The sequence below is a fragment of the Lichenostomus cassidix genome, chromosome 2 (assembly GCF_008360975.1).
Source record: "Lichenostomus cassidix isolate B80296 chromosome 2, HeHo_3.0, whole genome shotgun sequence".
In the NCBI taxonomy this organism is placed as follows: domain Eukaryota; kingdom Metazoa; phylum Chordata; class Aves; order Passeriformes; family Meliphagidae; genus Lichenostomus; species Lichenostomus cassidix.
Genome location: NC_139482.1, coordinates 20934836 through 20952970, shown reverse-complemented (window position 1 = coordinate 20952970; position 18135 = coordinate 20934836). Strand labels below are relative to the sequence as shown.

The following is an 18135-nucleotide window of genomic DNA, read 5'->3' as shown; positions in this document are numbered from 1 at the left end:
CACAGCAATCATCTTTCAAGCACTTCACTGCCTGCCCGGGTCTATCTCTGTCTTTAGGGATTTGTGTTCCCTCTGCAGATAAGAAATTACTTTGGGAAAGAAATTACAGATGTTTGAAAAGCCAGGCGGGAAAGGTGGTGGAGCAAGCTTTACATTTGCCAATTCTTTGCAAACGCCTATTAGGTTCTGAGGAGTCTTACCTTCATAGCAGGCCTAATGCACACAGGTTCAACCTTGGAAATGAGAAGGGCCTCTCCTACTGAGCTCTGACAGTGGTCCCTTTTGTTTAGTACCTGCTTAGGAAGTCAAAGTGAGTTGCCACAATGTTCACCTCCAGAGTGACTGTCTTAGTATGTGGGTGCAGGCTAGGACACCTTCAAGGTTCAGTCCTCTTGACACTGTGATTCTTCAGCGAAGCACTACAGCTGAAGAGCACTCAGCAGGGACAGAAGAGGCCATGCTTAACACACACAAGTTCATGGACAGAACTCTCCAAGAACTGTTCCAACACTCAGGCTCAGATAACTGCTTCCCTCTTGCTCTCTGGTTGATAAAATTTCTCTCTCAGCTACAGTGCTGCACAGCTTCTACAGGACCATGTCTCTGCCCTCCTTCCCCTCAGTTAACATGCACGGTGAGCCAGCAAACGAGGTAGAGGTTTATCTGTTGGATTCAGAAGCAAATGGCACTATTTTACTAGAAGAGAGCACAAGACTGGCTGCAGGAAACTGAGGTTCAAATCTGTCTTCTACCTGGACATATTTAGTCCCATCATGGCCTCAATTTTACAAGAAAATACTTGGGAAGATTTGCCTTCTGATTTCAGAGAAGTGAGGAGAAATCATCTGCCTAACATTTCTTCCATATACATTTTTTTGAGGGGAAGGAATGCAGAGAACATGAACCTGTCTTCTACCTCATCATGGCTCAGGCAAGGAAGTACCTCAGCCATGAGGACAGAGCTATGCCCTGTTGTCCCACCTCACCTGAAGCAGCCTGAGTGAAGATTGCCAAGGCTCTGCCTTTAAGAGCTGAAGCAGTACACCCTGAGCCCCTTGGCGAACCTCCTCATCCCAGAGGGTTTCAGTGAGAATGCCCTGCCAAGGAGACACCTTCTTGCCTTTTAGGAGTTCAAAATTTGAGTCTTTGATGGAAATGAGATTAAACCCTTCTTGTAACCCCAGGTATCACTACCATCAATTACATTTTCAGGCACTTAATTCTGCTCAGGCCTCACACAGAGTCCAAACTCTCTCTGCACCACCTGTTTTGACTGCTACTAGCAGAGAGGTATCAGAGTGGCCAGAGATGTCAAACCCAATGGCACCATTAGATCTCCTTTGAAGTCCTTTTCAATTCATGAGGTCCTGAGCTGGTGCACAGCCAGGGGTCAAACAAACCACGTTCAGTCCCTTCCTTTGTTTGAAGGAGGTTGAATGCTTTAATCAGCTATAATGCAATAAGGGAAAAGTATTTATCACTGTTTCTAGGGCAGAATCCTCTCACCACAATTCAACAAGAAAAAGAAACCAAACCACAAACCATTCACACATTGGAAAAGGAGAGGGAAGAAAGAAAAATCCCACTGCTACAAGGAAGTGGGTAGGGCTAACAGTTATGAAGAACAGACAAATTTATCTTCATGTACAGAATTAAACTTTCAGCAAAATCTGCTGTCAGAATTACAGGCATGTTTAAAAGGAGAGTTAGACATTTGCATTTCATGAGATATTCAAGTCACATTCAAAAGATGCTCACAGCACAGAGGCTTCACTACCACAATTTGGCACTTTCAGCTAGAACAGTTTCTTAATGCAGATTTTCTCCATGCTCACGATTCTGCAGCATCCATGAGCTGAAAGAACTGCTTATCATCTCTAGCTATGACGCTATGCTGGAATGCATATAAAGTGCTTCAGAAGCCACTCCCATTGCCGAGCATTCATGAGGGAATTAAAACAGCTCCACCCAACAACAAAGATCAGCCCTCCTACATTTCAGGAATCGCAGTACAGAGACTTCCAAGGACTGAGGGCAGAGCATTTCTCTTCTGTTAACCAGCCACATATATAGCAAAACTTCTTGTTCCAAAGTCAGGATAAAAACACTACCAGGAACAATTTATGAATACATATTTACACAAGGTACTTTTCATTAGAATTACAGACTTCATAGGAAATCAAAGTAGACAAAGGAATATGTGCAATTTCGCAGAAGCGTTGAAAACATTCAAACTATAAATATCCTGATAGCACTACTAAAATTCTTAGTTTTACACACAGGCTGATGTTATTCTACTGAGGAAAAACTAAGGTTTTGTGCCACAACTGTAAATTAAGTACAGTAATGTATTATCATTCTGGCAACATAGATAACACCTGCACTGAACAGTGCGATACTGTTAAATCAATCCACTGATCTATTGAAGATCAAAGTACAAATCTGTATTTTTTTATTGATTTGGCAGCGTTGCTTATGGAGAAACAAATGCACTAGTTAAACCAGTACATTGTCATACTGCTCCAGTTACAAAAACATCCAGAACTTTCATAGAGCTAAAAACATATCGTACTTTGTGATTTTTCCCCACATGACGATATCCATGTTAATAAGCAAAGATACTCCAGTTTGTATCCTTCATTCTGTTACACTGACAGACATACATCACCACTTAATAAATAGAAATGCAGCAGTTCATCCACATAATAGCAAATATTTTTGTACCCTAATCCACCACTGAAGTTCAGTTTGTACAAAACAGTCTTTTCTACAGAGTGGAAAAAAATACCTTTTTCTCATCAAGGTGCAAGCTAAGCTTTGAAACTTAAATGAATGTGCTTTTTATTCTTTTCATGGACAATAGAAGAGTTTCATGGACCGTCTGATCTATCTGAAAATGCATAAATTTGGTCACATGTGGATGTCGTCACTGATCAGATTTAATGGACTATTTCAGTATCACTGACGTTGTGCTTTTACTCCTCTTGAACAACACCATTTCAAGAGTTATGGAGATCAAATTAACTCAAACGATGACCTCAGAGTTCTAGAAACATAAGTGTTCTCATTGTAATACAAGACCAACCTAAAGGAGGAAGAAAAATAGAGTATTTTAGTTCAAGTATAGCAGTAAATCTAAACATCAGTAGTCTTCTGCATCTCAATTACGGATCATAAAAAGGGCCAATTAAGTTATTTTTAAAACTTCTGCCCATTTTTGGCCAGTGTAAATTAATGTACCATTACACCTAATGGGATTCAGAAACTAATTTTGCTACCTTACCTTTTCAGATTCCATGCCCGGACACCTCCAGTTGTACAAGTAATACTGCAAATTTCCATCTCCAATCCCAAACTTGAGTTTTTCCAGGAATGTTTTGTTTTCCATTAAGTCTAGTGCATTGAACACATCAAATCCTTTCTGGCAACAGCAAAACATTTTAAAAATTTTACTTTTTAAAGTTTCAAATGACACACAAATGATACTTTACACAGTGGCATACAGTGTTCAAGAGACTAAAGCTAATTAAAAGGAAAAAAGACAATGTAATAAATTTTGCCTTTTAATCATGTACACACACAAATTTTCCCAATAAAAAATAAAGTATAATGCACAACTTTGCTTGAAGATTACCTCCAAAAGGTTACAAATTTTAAAGCCACTTTCAGGGCCTAAGGTCTGAAGAGTCCCTAAAGCATTTTCCATTATTTTATCTTTACAGATAGACATTTTTTACAATCACATATAGTGTTTTGACACACATGGCCTATTCTAGTTAAAGCTGCATAAATACAGCTTACAGTGTTTTTCAGCAATTTATCATTCTATTAATGATAAACATATTTTTGTGATTTAGTCCTTTTCTGAAACGCCATTGTCTTTAGAACTCAAATCTTTCACGTGATTCTCTGTCCCCTACTCATCTCATTCTCCCTACCCTCTACCAACTCCTCTTTTCATAAACCTCCCAAATTCACCACTCAAAGAGACATTTCTTGTCTCAGAAGAGCCACATGGCCAAATCAGTCTCAGAGTTTTGTGCATCAACACAAACATGCTCAAATCCTCACCCACTGTGAACTCTCATCAAGCAACATAAACCCAAGGTCAGTTAAGCCATCACAGCAATAATCATCTCGAATGGAGAGCTGAATTTGCTTGGGGGGGGTGAATATAAAAGTCCATTTATTTGCAATTAACTACAAGGGAGCCTGGCCTGAGATCCTGGAGTCTTAACAGCACAAAGGTAGTGCATCAGCAGGACATGATACACTCTTAAGACAAAAGTGAGGTACAAAACAATAATGCTCAATTACTTAAGCACAAGAAGATGGGGTAAGGAACATTCTTTACTCAGTAAAAAAATCAGATTTCTTTTTTCTTTTAAATGTGCATCTCATATTAGGAAAAATGGGGTTTGAACAAAAAGAGCATTTTAAGCTCTACATCAGGACTATTCCAAAGAAAGTTACAAAGCAAAGACAGTGAGTTTAGTAAGGCTTCCCACTACCTTACACAAAGACCATTCTGTGCGCAGATGAAGCTATGCTAAACTAAATGTGTTGTAAAAAACACATAGAAACAAGACAAATAAGGTGACAATATTTGACATTTGGCATTGAAAGTAAATTTTGAAACATTCCAAGTTAGTAAGTAACAGTAACAGAAACCTCAGAAGGCAAGAAGGGAAGTGGGGGAGAATAGAGACACGCTCTAGATACAAACACACTAAGCTGTGCAATTAAACACTCAAAATTCAAACAAAACTCTTCAGATGTAGTTTTAATTCAACGTCTAAACATCAGCAGATTAATTTCAGGTTAGTATCTTCTGAGAGGTATAAAAAGGTTTCTGTTCAAAGGTACTTCCTCCACAGCTCTGACAGACCACTGAAGCAGACTCACAAGAGAATTTCTCCCATGTGTTCTAGATCTAGAAACTTAGTGTCAGCTTCAACAATAAAAAATGCAGTGTTTTAGAGGGATTATCCTGATGCAAGATCCCACCCTCTCCATACAGAATGAATAGAACCTAAGTGAATAACTCCAAATTTCTGGTTTTACTTTGAATGTCAGGTGTTTTGTCCTGTAACTGCTAAGATTTTACTAGACTTAGTTCTAACCTAATTTGATATGGTGTGATATGAAGATAAAAGTAAACATCAGCTCACCTGCAAACCCTGAAAACAATTTGCTGAGCTGAATTTGTACCTCCAAAACCCACGCTTTGGAGTTAAAGCACAGAAAGGACTGTGGTGGGCTGTCCCAAGAAAAGAGCCAAATGTCCACACAGCCTTTGGTTTACTGCTCTCTCACAGAATGAGGAGAAAATAGAGGGAAGGCAAGATATCTTAATTGAAATAATCACAGTTTAATAGACAAGGCAAAAGCTGGAAGCACAAGGGAAGCAAAAAAAAATTCATTCGGTACTTCCCACTGCCAGACAGATGTCAAGCCTCTTCTGGGAAGCAAAATGTCAGCATGCATAATGGTTGTTAGGGAACATAAATGCTATCATCAGAAGCATCCCCCCTTCCTCCTCCTTTCCTTCAGCCTTTGTTGTGGAACAGAACATCATATGATGTGGAATATCCCTTTGATCAGTTGGGATCACCTGTCCTGGCTATGTCCCCTCCCCACTTTTTGCCCACCCTCAGCCTCCTCACTGTGGGGAAAGAGAGAAAGCCTTGAGGCTGTGCAAGCACTGTTCAGTAACAGCCAAAACACTGGTGTGTTATCAGCCCTGCTTCAGTCACAAAGTGCAGCACCATATGGGCTGCTAGGAACAAAGTTAACTCCATCTCAGCCAGAGTCAGTATGTTTGTAAACAAAAGGCTGTGAATCAGACTGCATTTATCATCTCTCTTCCGCTGCCTTACCTCTCCTAGTGTAAAACTCAACTGCCAGATCTGCAACTATAATTAAACATCTAATGATGCACTACAGGCCCAGCAGGTACTTTAGAAATCCACAGGTGTCTAAATCCCAGTATTGCAAGGGGTATATGAAGATCCACTCAAAAGGAAAGAGTCTCATATCACTCAGAGAGAAATGTATGCAGGGGAAGGTGCATAGCCTTGATCAGACCATGGAACTGCCTCCTCAGCCATCCTATCCATGGCCTGGAGAATGCCCAGACACAGCTCCTCATGCCACACTTCTAATGGAGACCAACTGTTACTTCTTTTCCTACTTGACTTTTAAGAATAATTACCAGTATTTTTAGCCACTTCTGAAAATTATAACTAGCCTCTCAAAGTCTTTTTTTGAACTTCCTTTTGGATCACTCTGGAGCCTGAATAGCAGGGTTCTGTATTTCCCGTGACTATCCAGGAGTTTTCCCTGACAAAAGTTACTGAACTGATTATAGGTCAACAAGCCTCAGCAAGCAGCTCCTGTGATAAATGGCAGCTCAGCTGCAGTGCTGCATGAACATGGCTGGGACAGACAGGTTGAAGACTGTGTGGCTGCTTTCATGCAGCCTGAAGTCTGAACAGGTACAGCCTTTGCAGGCTTCATCCAGAACCAGCACAGAAATCCCTGTGGCACGTGCAGGCAGCTCCAAGCATGGCTGGCTGGAGCACAGCCAGCACAGGCAGCACTGAGCACTCCCCAGGCAGCTGTAACACCACCAGCAGTGCAGCAGCAACACTTCAGCTGGATTGAGGAGCACAAAACATGCCTGTGCTCTGCAGCGTGCTGGGAATGGCTGTAGAGTGGATGCCATGGACTGTGCAGTGCTGTGAACTGCCCAGGCCGAGCAGATCTCTGAGAATTCATTTGGAGTGCTGGCATGTGCCACTGGTGTTAGCACTGCACTGCTATGACTCCCTGGTGACTAAGAGCTGAGCCATACTTTTTTATCAGACAGTACTAAACTCTCAAAATTCTTCTGTTTAAGAACTTCATTTATAGTCTTTTCCCTTCCATTCAACCAAACATCTACCAGTGTAATTCCATGCATAAAGGAACACATAAACACTACAACACAACATCATCTACAGAGCTTTACAGGTAGCAATGATAAACTGATAAAAGCTCCCATAAATACACTTTTATGTCTTTTAGAAATAAAAAAATAATTTAAAATAGCAAAATATATTTGATAGAGCTTATTAATTCATCTCCAAGAGAAATTATTTTAGTGATACTTTTCATTCTTCTGATACTTAGTGGCTGGTCATTGCGCTACAGCAGGTCATCAGTGTGCTCTTGGGTGTTTCCACAGTTCAAACTATGGCAAATACTTCATGCATTTGTCATTCCCTGGCATCACTCAAAGTAAACAAGTAAAACAAGCACAGTGCTTTATATTTTGATATATACATATGGTATATGTCGCATCAACTGCACTCTGTGCTGTAGACAGTAAAACTGAATGCACTGGCATGAATAAATTACTCCAGTTCTTACCTTGCCCCCACTCCTAAGAATACTTTATGAATGAAGCAGAAAAAAACCTAACTTACAACTTACCAATTTAGCTATAATGAGAGCATCATTCATTAAGTCCAAGAGGGGAGTCTCTGTATGAATATTGTAAAAGGAATAGGCAGCTTTGAGGCTTTTATGAACAGGATGATGCATCACTGTTGAAGGTAATGTGTAGAAACTGAGGAAGTCTGTTAAAACACCATTTGAGCCCTACAAAAAACCAAAAGAAAACAAGTTAATTAATAAGAAGTAATCAGTTATTGCTTAGGCTAATGTGGCAGTTCTACAGAAAGTAAGTAATAAATGGAACAAGGTTTGTGCACTGTAAGTATTATGGTATAACAGCTAGTCTTAGATAAGATTTGAGAAAACAAACATTTAGATTTTTCTAGTCTATTACACCACTAACATTTTGATAAGCAATTGTCAAAGCAATTCAGTTTGTTTCCCAAGCTTAGTTGCTGCAGACAAAGCTAACAAAGCACACTTCCACTAAAAGCATAGAAGTTTTTCCTGACTGAACTTATTTTTAATAAAATATTCTTAAAATAATATGTATATTTTAAAAATCTGATGACATTCACATTAAGGAATTATTTTCTCATCTTTCTAAAAATATATACTGTGGTGTTATACAAAGCATATTTAAATATTAACAAGCACAACCTATCTGTTGGACAACAGTGCTAAATCACATTGAAATTCTAATAAAACCCATAGTCATGAAAAAAGGTGCTTATACAGAAATCTGAAGTATACTACATAAAACTTAATTTCACACATCTAAGGAAGTTTAACTATCTTCAAGTGTGAAGATTAGTAGGAAATAGGAAAGAATTATTACATGGGTTATGACTAACATGCTGATCACAAAAAAACTCTTGAGATTTTCTCTCCTGGTATCTCCAAGGAGGTAAGGAAAAGAGACAAACAAATACTTGCTCTTGCTTGTTTGCTTTGTATTTTTATGACTAGTGCCCACTAACTAAGAGTTCAATGAAGGACTTCATATGGATCCTTAAATTAGTAGTATTTCTACAGTAACAAGTAAAACAGTTGAACATACCACACGCAAAAAAGCTTTTGTCTTAGATCAGGTACAGATGCTGTAGTAGAGTAAAACTAACTACAAGCAACAGAAAAGTTATTGAGTCACTCATTAAATTCAGTAATGATGATGAAAATCTTAATTGAAAAATTACACACAAATTTTAAGGTTACAAAGATGTCTTAAAAGTCTGACACTAACTTCTGCAGCTCACATAGGTCTTAAGAAGATTTTAAGCACTAACAAACCTACATTTTGTATAGTCAAAAACTAGTCCAAGAGACAGCATAAAAAAAGTAAGGGAAGACTGGGCTGTTTAGTTAAGGTGGCACTGTTAATGTCACATTCACGCTGATCCTGGTTCTTGTGAACTCTCCTGTAGGCTTCAACTCACAAAGCCAGCAAAAAACCAACCCAGGGAGAAGGGCAGACGGTAGGGAGAAGGGGAAGTGAAGAAAGAGGGTGGGACTATAAATTAGACCATGCAGAAGTCCAGTGTGCACTAGACCCACTACAAAGTAAGTAGAAAGCTAGGCTTGGACAATAAAAACTGATGAGCTGGATCACTCATCTCTAGCAGCACTAGGTTTCCTAATTCAGCTGAGGCTCCTGCACAAATTCAGGCTACAGCGTGGGAACACTGAGCTTCACAGCCTAGGGCTTCTGTGAGGGGAAGGTATAGGGATGTTAGTGCTGATCAGTTTTAAATAAACTCATCACTTTCAGCAAAGTAATACACTATCTAAATATGATGTCTACAATTGATTTTGTTTGAATTCAAAGAGAAGGGTGTGTCTTTCCACTAGCTTTACTGCACCCATTCCAAACATGTCTGGGAGATTTCTAATCCAAATGCTAATCTATTCCTGCACTCCTTATTTTGAGAGAAGCATTATAACCAGCTGTTTGGAGGGTGGGGGTGGTAGGTGTGTGTGTGCATATATATATGCAAATTCATACACATATATACACACATTCTTTTACTGGAAAAAACAGGTTTTGCTGAAGCAAACATTCAAAAACATATAATTCCCCCAGCAGGTGCCTCTAAAATTGGTAAAAAAAAAAAAAAAGAATTTTGTATGTATGGCAGAAAGGTGTACACCTGGGAGAATGACAGTCAATTCAAACCAAATCCTTATCTTGAGTCACTGCATAATTTTTCCTTTTTTTCTAGAAAAGGAGATTTGAAGACCACCACTTATTATCATAGCATATCTTTGTGAAAAAAGAATGAAGAAATGCAGGTGGAAGCATTGATCTCAAAACATGTAAGATTCTTTAATCTTCCCAAGACAATGAAATTTTGATATTTTAGAATTCTTATTTAAGATATCCTATACTAGTAAGAGTAATGCAGTTTATCACAGCCAAACGTCTTCTCATTAACAAAATGCAATACAAAGAACACAGCTTGGACCCATGATATCAAATTCTACCTATAACACACATATTTCATACTGCCTGTATTTCAAAAACTTGAAGCTGATATGGACTACTGTAAGTGGCATTCCTATACACATTCATATATGTTAGGGCATCTTTTACCTCTACCACGTAAGTGTCAATAATATGATCCCGAGGCAGGAACCAGTGGGCCACCTCTTCTTCATCCATCACAGGAGCAAGATTAAACTGTTTCAAGTAAGTATTGATTAATTCTTGTACTGCTTTAATATCCTTTTGTTCCATTGGTCTCAAACCCGAAGTCTTTGTGGCCTTATTGTAAGAAAAGAAACATAAATGTTAAGATGTTGAAGGAAAACTGCAAACACAGCAAAGGCTGAAAGTAGGTTGCAGAGTCACTCCAGTTGCTATAATGCATTCATTATTAGCCTACTTTATCCCAGCCACCTAATTCATTATGCTATTTTACAAACGGCTTTCAATCAGAATTCCCTCTCTTCTAATTATTGAGACAGTCTGGGGCACTTCAATCTTTTTATTTCATTACTGAAACAGCTTCATTTCTCCAGAGAAAAAAATACCATCGGCAACCGCCTAGACTTCGTGCAGTTTGGTTTTTTGGTTTTTTTTAGGTCAATCTATTTCTTATCTTCTTCTGAACTACCTGGGGCCTGGACACAGAAACAAAACAAAGAAACTTGCATATCAGAAGTTATCTGAAGACAAGAACATATGCAATTCAAACTTATGGAAATTACTGTCAAGCTATACATCAATATCAGCTGATTAAGTTTAATTAGAAATTATTTAACAAAAAAGATTCCACCTATTTTTAGCACTTGCAAACTCCCTTGTTAACTCAACTTTCTATACAGCCACAACTGGTATTCTGTTAACAAGAGAGCTTCTCGTAACTTAAAGCTGCCTCAAATCAAACCCCTATTTTAATAAATAAAGTTATTTTTCTGACTTTAAACTTCAGAAAAGGAAAAAATTACTTTCTAGTACTATGCAATTATTGCTTAAACAAGTGAAAGTGAATAAAGTTTTCTTCCCAGCTTTTGCTAGCCTTCCTGGATATTTTCTTTTGGGGAGGTTAATGCTTGTTCTCTTCAAAGCTCATTTATCCTGCCTCATCTGTCTGAGCTACATACTTGGGCACGTACCACATTAATCATAGCAAAGTCAATTGCAAGAGGAGCCAGGTAGAGACTTGATTACTGGAAGCCTGAAATTAGTGTAGCTGATTATGCTTTGCCCAAAAGGCATTATTCTGGGGGAGGTGTTTATTCACACATTCTGAGAGTCAGCAGCCAGATGAGAAATCAGGGCACATTTTGCCACAGCTCTGGCCTGTGTATTACATTTCAAGTCTTCCTGCTTTTCAAGGCAGCCTGGGACTATGGCTTGACTCCACAACAGCACATCACCTATATTTTTAAATGCCCTTATTCCATAAGGGAATACACTTGATGAACAGGAAGGATGGAGGAAAAGCAGCTGGCCTGAAACATCTTTTTCCCTGCAGTAATGCTCAGAATGGCCACCAGTAAGTGATTATTTGCAATCCTAGAGCTGAGGGAAAGTATTTAGAACTGTGCTAAAATTTGTTTCTCTGCTGGACTGGGCACATCTTCATGCGACTGTCCTGTGTCAGGATCTCAGTCGGGCAGGAAAGGATATACAGAGACAAACATGCTCCTGTCCTGACTCTAAGCACAAACAAATTTTACTTCTTCCGAAAAACTGCTGCTCTAGAGGTTGAACACCTAGGAAAAAAAAAACCAACCCCTTTTTTTTTGTATCTATAGGTACATGCACAGCTTTTAGTAAGGGTGGCATTTATTAATTACAGTATTTATTATATTTTAAACGTTTTTAGTTCAGACTGTTCAAGTGATTAGGAATGATTAATTCTCTTACAGAGAGATGAGAACCTAGTGGCAATGTTATTCCAAGGACACTAAGAAAAGAGATTAAAATGCAAGAAACAGTGTTTGTTACTGAGGGACAGGATAGCATGGCCTGAATGGACATATTTGTTTGACAGTAGTGCTTATAACAGCCTGAAACTGAGGAAAAAAGAGCCTCAACAGCGCTTAATCCCTTTCTCAGGAAAAAAATAGCCCTCCAAATAAACCCAAAGCACAAGACTTAGAGAGAAAACATCAGAACAAAGATTACATCCTTTTTTTCCATTGGAGAAGCTCACAAATCCAACCTAAAAATAACAAAAATCCTGAGGTATATGGACTCCTACACCACTTAGTTTTAAAAGCTGACTTTGAAAGCACCTACTTTCTGTCTGCACTTCTGTGTACAGTATATGTTTGCCTTAGCTGTATTTTATGAATGAGATATGATATATTATTAGTTTTCCGTAATTAACTTTTACGTTGAAACTGGGTTTTATGATAAAGGAAATGATCAGGGCACAACTGCTATTTCTAATGATTATCTGCAGTTACACGTCTGGTACAACAAGTAAGATCCTTGTTCATTTTTCACTTCCTGAGTTGTTTCCATAAGCAATGTTCCTAGAGTTGCCACCAAAATCTATACTTGTATATTGCACTCTTTAAACTGTTAAAAATGTCTTCAAGGTTTGATGGAAGCTATATTTAGCTGTCCGAGATTAAAACCTAATTAATTTGGTTATTAATTCTTAAGCTCTGCAAACTGCTGTCCTGCACGCAAGGGAGAAGCTGCATGTGCAGGCACAGCAGGCAGTGCAGGAAGTGAGTCTCCCAGACTGCAGCAGGAGGATGGATCAAGCCATGGCATGGGCTTCATTCTGAGGGCTGCTCAGCCTACTACTCAAATATCTGAGCAGTAAGAGAATCTGCAGCATCAAGCTAAATATAGCAACAGGCACGATGCTCCAAAATCAGATGAATTATTATAAAGTACTACGAGTGAGGAAAAAAGTGTTGTTTTTAACCAAAAGGAAGGGTTTGTTTAAATAAAAAGTGGTTCGCTGATAAGGTGCACGTAACAGATACTCTGCAATCCTTTCAAAAAAGGTTGCTTTTACAAGCAAATAAATTGTTTTCATCCATAAAGCTCAGACTAAATTCTACAGGCTATTAATTACAGCAATGAGATTTTTTAATAGCATGTAGTATTTACAGTGACTTGGCCTGTCTTGGACCAAGCACCCTAAGGTTTTTGCAAGCTTAACTATTAGCTGTAAATGTGGAAAAAAATGTTTTTAACTACCTAGCTATGCCAGAGCACTTGTTTTTGTACTAGACCATGCAAGCAAACAGTGCACAACATACTGAAGTGGCTTTTGCTGAGCCTGCTCAATGCAGAAGAACAACATTGTCTGACAGAAGAGAAAAAAATGTGAATTAGAGTGGAATCAACAATACCATTGTACTGAGCCAAGTTGCTGATGGACTTCTTTGAGAATTTTAAGACATGAACTGTTGCTTTTCTGTTCCAGTAATCTCTTACCAGATTAAACATACTGAGAATAGTCTTATGAATCTTCAACTCAATCCTGCATGTTTGTGAAGTCAAGCTTTCTGTGGTTTTTTGTTGGGGTTTTTTTTGTGGGGGGAGGGGATTTGGGGTTTTTTTTTCCCTCTTTGTTTGTTTAAGGATTTTAGGTCAAAATTTATATTTTCTCCATAGTGATCCAGATTTCCAGCAATAGTCTCTCCTGTTTAGTATAGCCCTTAAGGTCTTTTTCATCAAACAGAGATTATTTTTTTAATGTCCTGCACGCACTGCCTTTGCACAGAAAAGCCTGTGCTGTCAGAGACAGATGGAAGGTTATTTTGGGCCTCACAATAACTGTGGGGATTCTCTAGAAGTCATATTGCTTACATCAGGAAGTCTGTAGAGCTTCATTGTTCTTTGTAGAGTCATGTTTCTACTCAAATGTGAAAATTTCACCTCCACCAATTTTCTGGGATTTAGTGATCGATGCCAATACCTGGAAACAAAATAAATAATGTATTTAAATAGTATTTTAAGTGTCAGCATCACTTGCATCCATTTTCCTGCTTCATTGCTTGCTCTTTTTCTATTCTCCAAATTTGTTTCTAAGCAAGCCTGTACTATGTCTATAAGAACGCTGATTAACAAAAAAAAGTTACTTGTATATAACTTGTTATATACAAGTACTAGCTTTTAAACGAGCCTGCTACACAGTATTTTCAATCAAAGCAAACGCTTTTTGATACAGAATGAGCAAGCACAGGGCTAAACAGTTTAGTATTTGCCTCAGCCCTGAAAAAAATCACCATACATACAACAGTAACATTTATTTTCTTGTGCAGACAGGATGCTGTGCTCATGTCTAAGCATTTTGTTGAAGGAGCTCTCCCTTTCCTGGGAGGTCTTAGTGCAACAAAGCATCCCTGATTATTCTAACACAGCATAGATTTTTTTCCCCCTCCATCATTCCTTACAGAATCTTTGGTGTTGATAGGTACAAAACAATTTCAAATCAAAAAGTACTCCATTCTCCAGAAGTCTAAACAGCTGGACTAAAACTGTAGGAACTGAACTTTTCCTAGTAGAAATAAAACCCATTCCAAACAAACAAAATTATATCTGATTGTAACTCTTCCCATGTGATAGTTTTCCCATATTCATCAAATGCCAATAGAGTCCTCCTTTCTCCAGGAAAGATGAAAGTATTTCATAAAAGCAAATCATACAATTACCAGAAATGCTCTGCCACCTCTGGAAAGCAACCAGGTTAACAGGGAAGTGTCCCAGCAGGGAGCCAGGCCACTTGAAAAACACAGATATACAATGTTGCCATTGCAAGCATGGCTTCCACCAAAAGGTCAACAGAAACATGCCTTAGTCTATTCAAAGTATGCTAAACAAACCACAAATTAGATTTTAGTCCAAGAAGCTGTTTGATTCAAGGCACTGGGAGGGAAGGGAAAAAAAAACCCAACAAAAAAACCACCACAAAAACACTACTGGTTTTAGACAATTACATTAAATTTTCTTAAAACTAACTGATATAGGAACCAATATTATTAAGAACATCACCTAGGTTACCTGCAAGTGGCCACAGGTTTGGGAAGTACCACTCCAGCAGTGTAAACAGCCTGAAAAATTCCTTCCAAGTTTACTCTTCTGGTTATTTCCCGAATCAGTACAGGTGCCACCCGTTTAGATCTCAGTTTCTTATGGACACACAGAAAATTTATTTCTACCATTTTCTTCACACTAAAAAGACATTAAATAGCAAAAAATTTAAAGAAAATTACACATTGCATGTTTCCATTTGTATAATTACAGTTTTCCATACAGTGACAGAAAAATTTAAAGTAAAATAAACTGGCCTGTGAGAAAGTACATTTGCAACAAATACTAATCTATGATACTGCAACTGCAATGGCAAATAGTGCAATATGAACGTTATGCCTAAGGGATTTGCATCAGTCTTTTTCCAAAGCTCTGTCAAGACTTAACTGATTGCCTTACTTCAAGATGCAGAACAGCATCCAAGTACACGCAATGTGGTATCATAGTGCTTTACGTTTGTCAGGGTATGAAGACCTGGCCAAGAAGTCCAGCTGGCTGACTATCCTGTAAATGCTTTCCAACAGGGTTAGAAAATTGTATGGCATTATCCGTATCATCCATCACTAAGAAAATTCCTGAGATAAATACTAGTGTTCTTCATTGAAAGAAGCCCACCAACTTTTTATTTTTTGGGGGGGGGTGGGGCGGGGAAGTGAGGAGGAGCAGTAGGAAGTGTAAAAAAATATCTCTGCTATATGCACAGGATATATACTCTGACTTTTTATCCCAAATGAACCTCCTTCTCTCTTTTTAAGCTCTCTATATCAATGGATACCAGTCTAAGATTTGGTTTGTGGCATTATTCTTTTACAAATACAGAAGTAATGGTGAGTTTTACCTGTCATAAATACGAATACTTGCAGGGATGGCACTTATGAATCCTACCAGTTTTTTGTTTGAAGACACTCTAACCCCACAGTGCCACTGGGGTAACCAGCCTGGAGGACGTAATGCCCTAGAATTGATGACAGAAATAATTACAAATTACTGCCTAAGAAGATGTAATAAAATCACCTTTCTTTGCACTCCTGCCAGAACATAATGTGGTACTTGCTACTCACCACAGAAGAAATTCAGGTGAATAATCAAACCTAAACATATTATCATCATCTTCTACGTAATTCTCATTTAACAGTGTGTATAACTCCTTCAGCTGAAAACACACACAAAAAATCCAAAGACTTATCCACATATCAATCAAAATAAACTTGAATTATTTTAGATACATATAAAAATTTTTCTACTTACAACTTCAGCATTGCTAAGATCCAATGTGTCCCACATAAAACCTTGTGGCAAAGAATATGGCTCTAGGCGGACATTGTCCTTATCTGGTTCAATTGCACCATGTGAAGTTATAACTTCATCTTTTGAGGGAGAAGGAGGAAAAAAAACCCAAAAAACTGTTACATCGCTAGCTTTCCTGATAGTTCTGTAATCTGCATTTAATTCACACAATGTTTTTACTCATAATTATGTGAATAGAACAAGAAACTTTTAAAAAATGCTGGAAAATCAGTATTAGTTTACACTACTTCTCATTGTCACAGACCACATTCAGACTAATGACTGTCTCATAATAATATTTACAGATATGCACAGAACCACTCTATCTCAACTGATACCCTGTATTTCACAACACAGGACAGCAACTTCTCAGCACATGCACAGCATTTAGTCAGCCATGAGATCCACAGTCACCTCCTTCACCATGAGAAACATGTACTCACAGCTAATAAGCTATGGCTCAGATCCTGTTTACCACTGACTTGAATGGACCCGAACTCAACAGGATTTTTCAGGTGCAGTAACATAGCAAAGCCAGAGCATTTGAGAGATACTGGTGGTATGTGAAATGTGTTCCTAAAATCCTACATGAAGGCATGCTTTCTTCTCCTCCCTTACTTTACAGCTCCAGTCCTCAGCATACACTTATAGACTGCAGCTGCTCCTCTTCTAAGGAGTGGCACCCACTAAATCTCAGAATCATTTAGGTTGCAAAACACTTTTAAGATCAGTCCAATCACTAATCTTACACTGCCAAGCCTACCACCAAACCATGTTCCTAAGCATCATATCTGCATTATATTTTCAATACCTCCAGAGATGGTGACTCCACTACTTCCCTGGGGAGCCTCTTCCAATTTTTGACCATCTTTCAGTGAACAGATTTTTCCTAACACCCCATCTAAATCTCCCCTGGCACAACCTGAGGCCATTTCCCCTTGTCCTATCACTTGTTAGCTGTGAGAAGAGGCTGAATCCCACCTGGCTGCAATCTCCTTTCACGTAGTTGTAGAGAGCAGTAAAGTCTCCTCCTCTGAGCCTCCTTTTCTGCAGACTAAACACTTTGTTACTGGATGGGGCTTTTTTTTTTTTTTTTTTTCTTTACCCAGAAAGCAGTTACCAATGTGTGTTATGGCCAGGATGGAAACTTACTGATGACTAAAGCCACTCATCTTGCAATCCTATGAAAAGCAGTCCTATGTGAGGCCCTTTACAGTGCCCTGGACTGCAGTGGGCTGCACCAGCTCCTCCCTCTGAGAGGGATGTCTCTTGGAGCTTGCAAACGTTCAAGTTTGTGATATTCTGAAGACTTGCTGAGGAGGAGGAGGCCTACAATGACACCCTCCACTCCTCGAGGCTCAATCCTTGCCCACTGAGAAATGCAAGGAACTTGATGCATATCACTGAACTCAAGGGGAGCTTTTAACAGGCACCTCTGAACACGTGAGCATGTAAATATTTCTGTGCCCGAGTACACACATGTGAGTTCAGTATAGCAGGAATGCTGTCATCTACAATCTATAATTAAGTCACTGTTATAATTGTAGTAAATCCTACTGAATCACTTCATAAATGTTGAATTAATAATTAAGTACTGCTAAACTCTTTTGCACCCTTATCTTTTTGCACCGATATCCTTGGCACCCTGACTCTTCTGCATCCCTAGTTTCCATGTAAATCATTCTGAATTGCTGCTAATTCCATTTTGTGTGTGTGCTTCATCTATGTAGCAAGTAACAGAGTGAACCTTGACACCAAACTCTGTTAAGTTGCACTTCCACAAACTTATATTAAAACCTGCTTGCTGCCATTATCTTTAATGGTGATTCTTTAGGTGGCCCAAACCACTCAATCCCAACAGTTTGAGCCAACTGCCAGCCTGGTCTTCCTTCCCATCAGCT

At 38.7% G+C, this 18135-nt stretch overlaps 1 protein-coding gene across 1 annotated transcript in view; it reads right to left on the bottom strand.

The window, feature by feature from the left end:
* Nucleotides 1-1417: 1417 nt before the first annotated feature.
* Nucleotides 1418-18135, bottom strand: part of NMT2 (N-myristoyltransferase 2) — a 33256-nt gene continuing 16538 nt past the window's right edge. Inside the window, exons 4-12 of the mRNA XM_085050625.1 lie at nucleotides 16196-16314; nucleotides 16009-16100; nucleotides 15786-15902; nucleotides 14918-15088; nucleotides 13724-13832; nucleotides 10031-10201; nucleotides 7477-7644; nucleotides 3284-3421; nucleotides 1418-3085 (exon numbers count right to left, since the gene is read on the bottom strand). Of these exons, the coding sequence (XP_084906751.1) occupies nucleotides 3065-3085; nucleotides 3284-3421; nucleotides 7477-7644; nucleotides 10031-10201; nucleotides 13724-13832; nucleotides 14918-15088; nucleotides 15786-15902; nucleotides 16009-16100; nucleotides 16196-16314 (1106 nt within the window). The 3' untranslated portion in view covers nucleotides 1418-3064. The remainder of the gene's footprint in view (nucleotides 3086-3283; nucleotides 3422-7476; nucleotides 7645-10030; nucleotides 10202-13723; nucleotides 13833-14917; nucleotides 15089-15785; nucleotides 15903-16008; nucleotides 16101-16195; nucleotides 16315-18135) is intronic.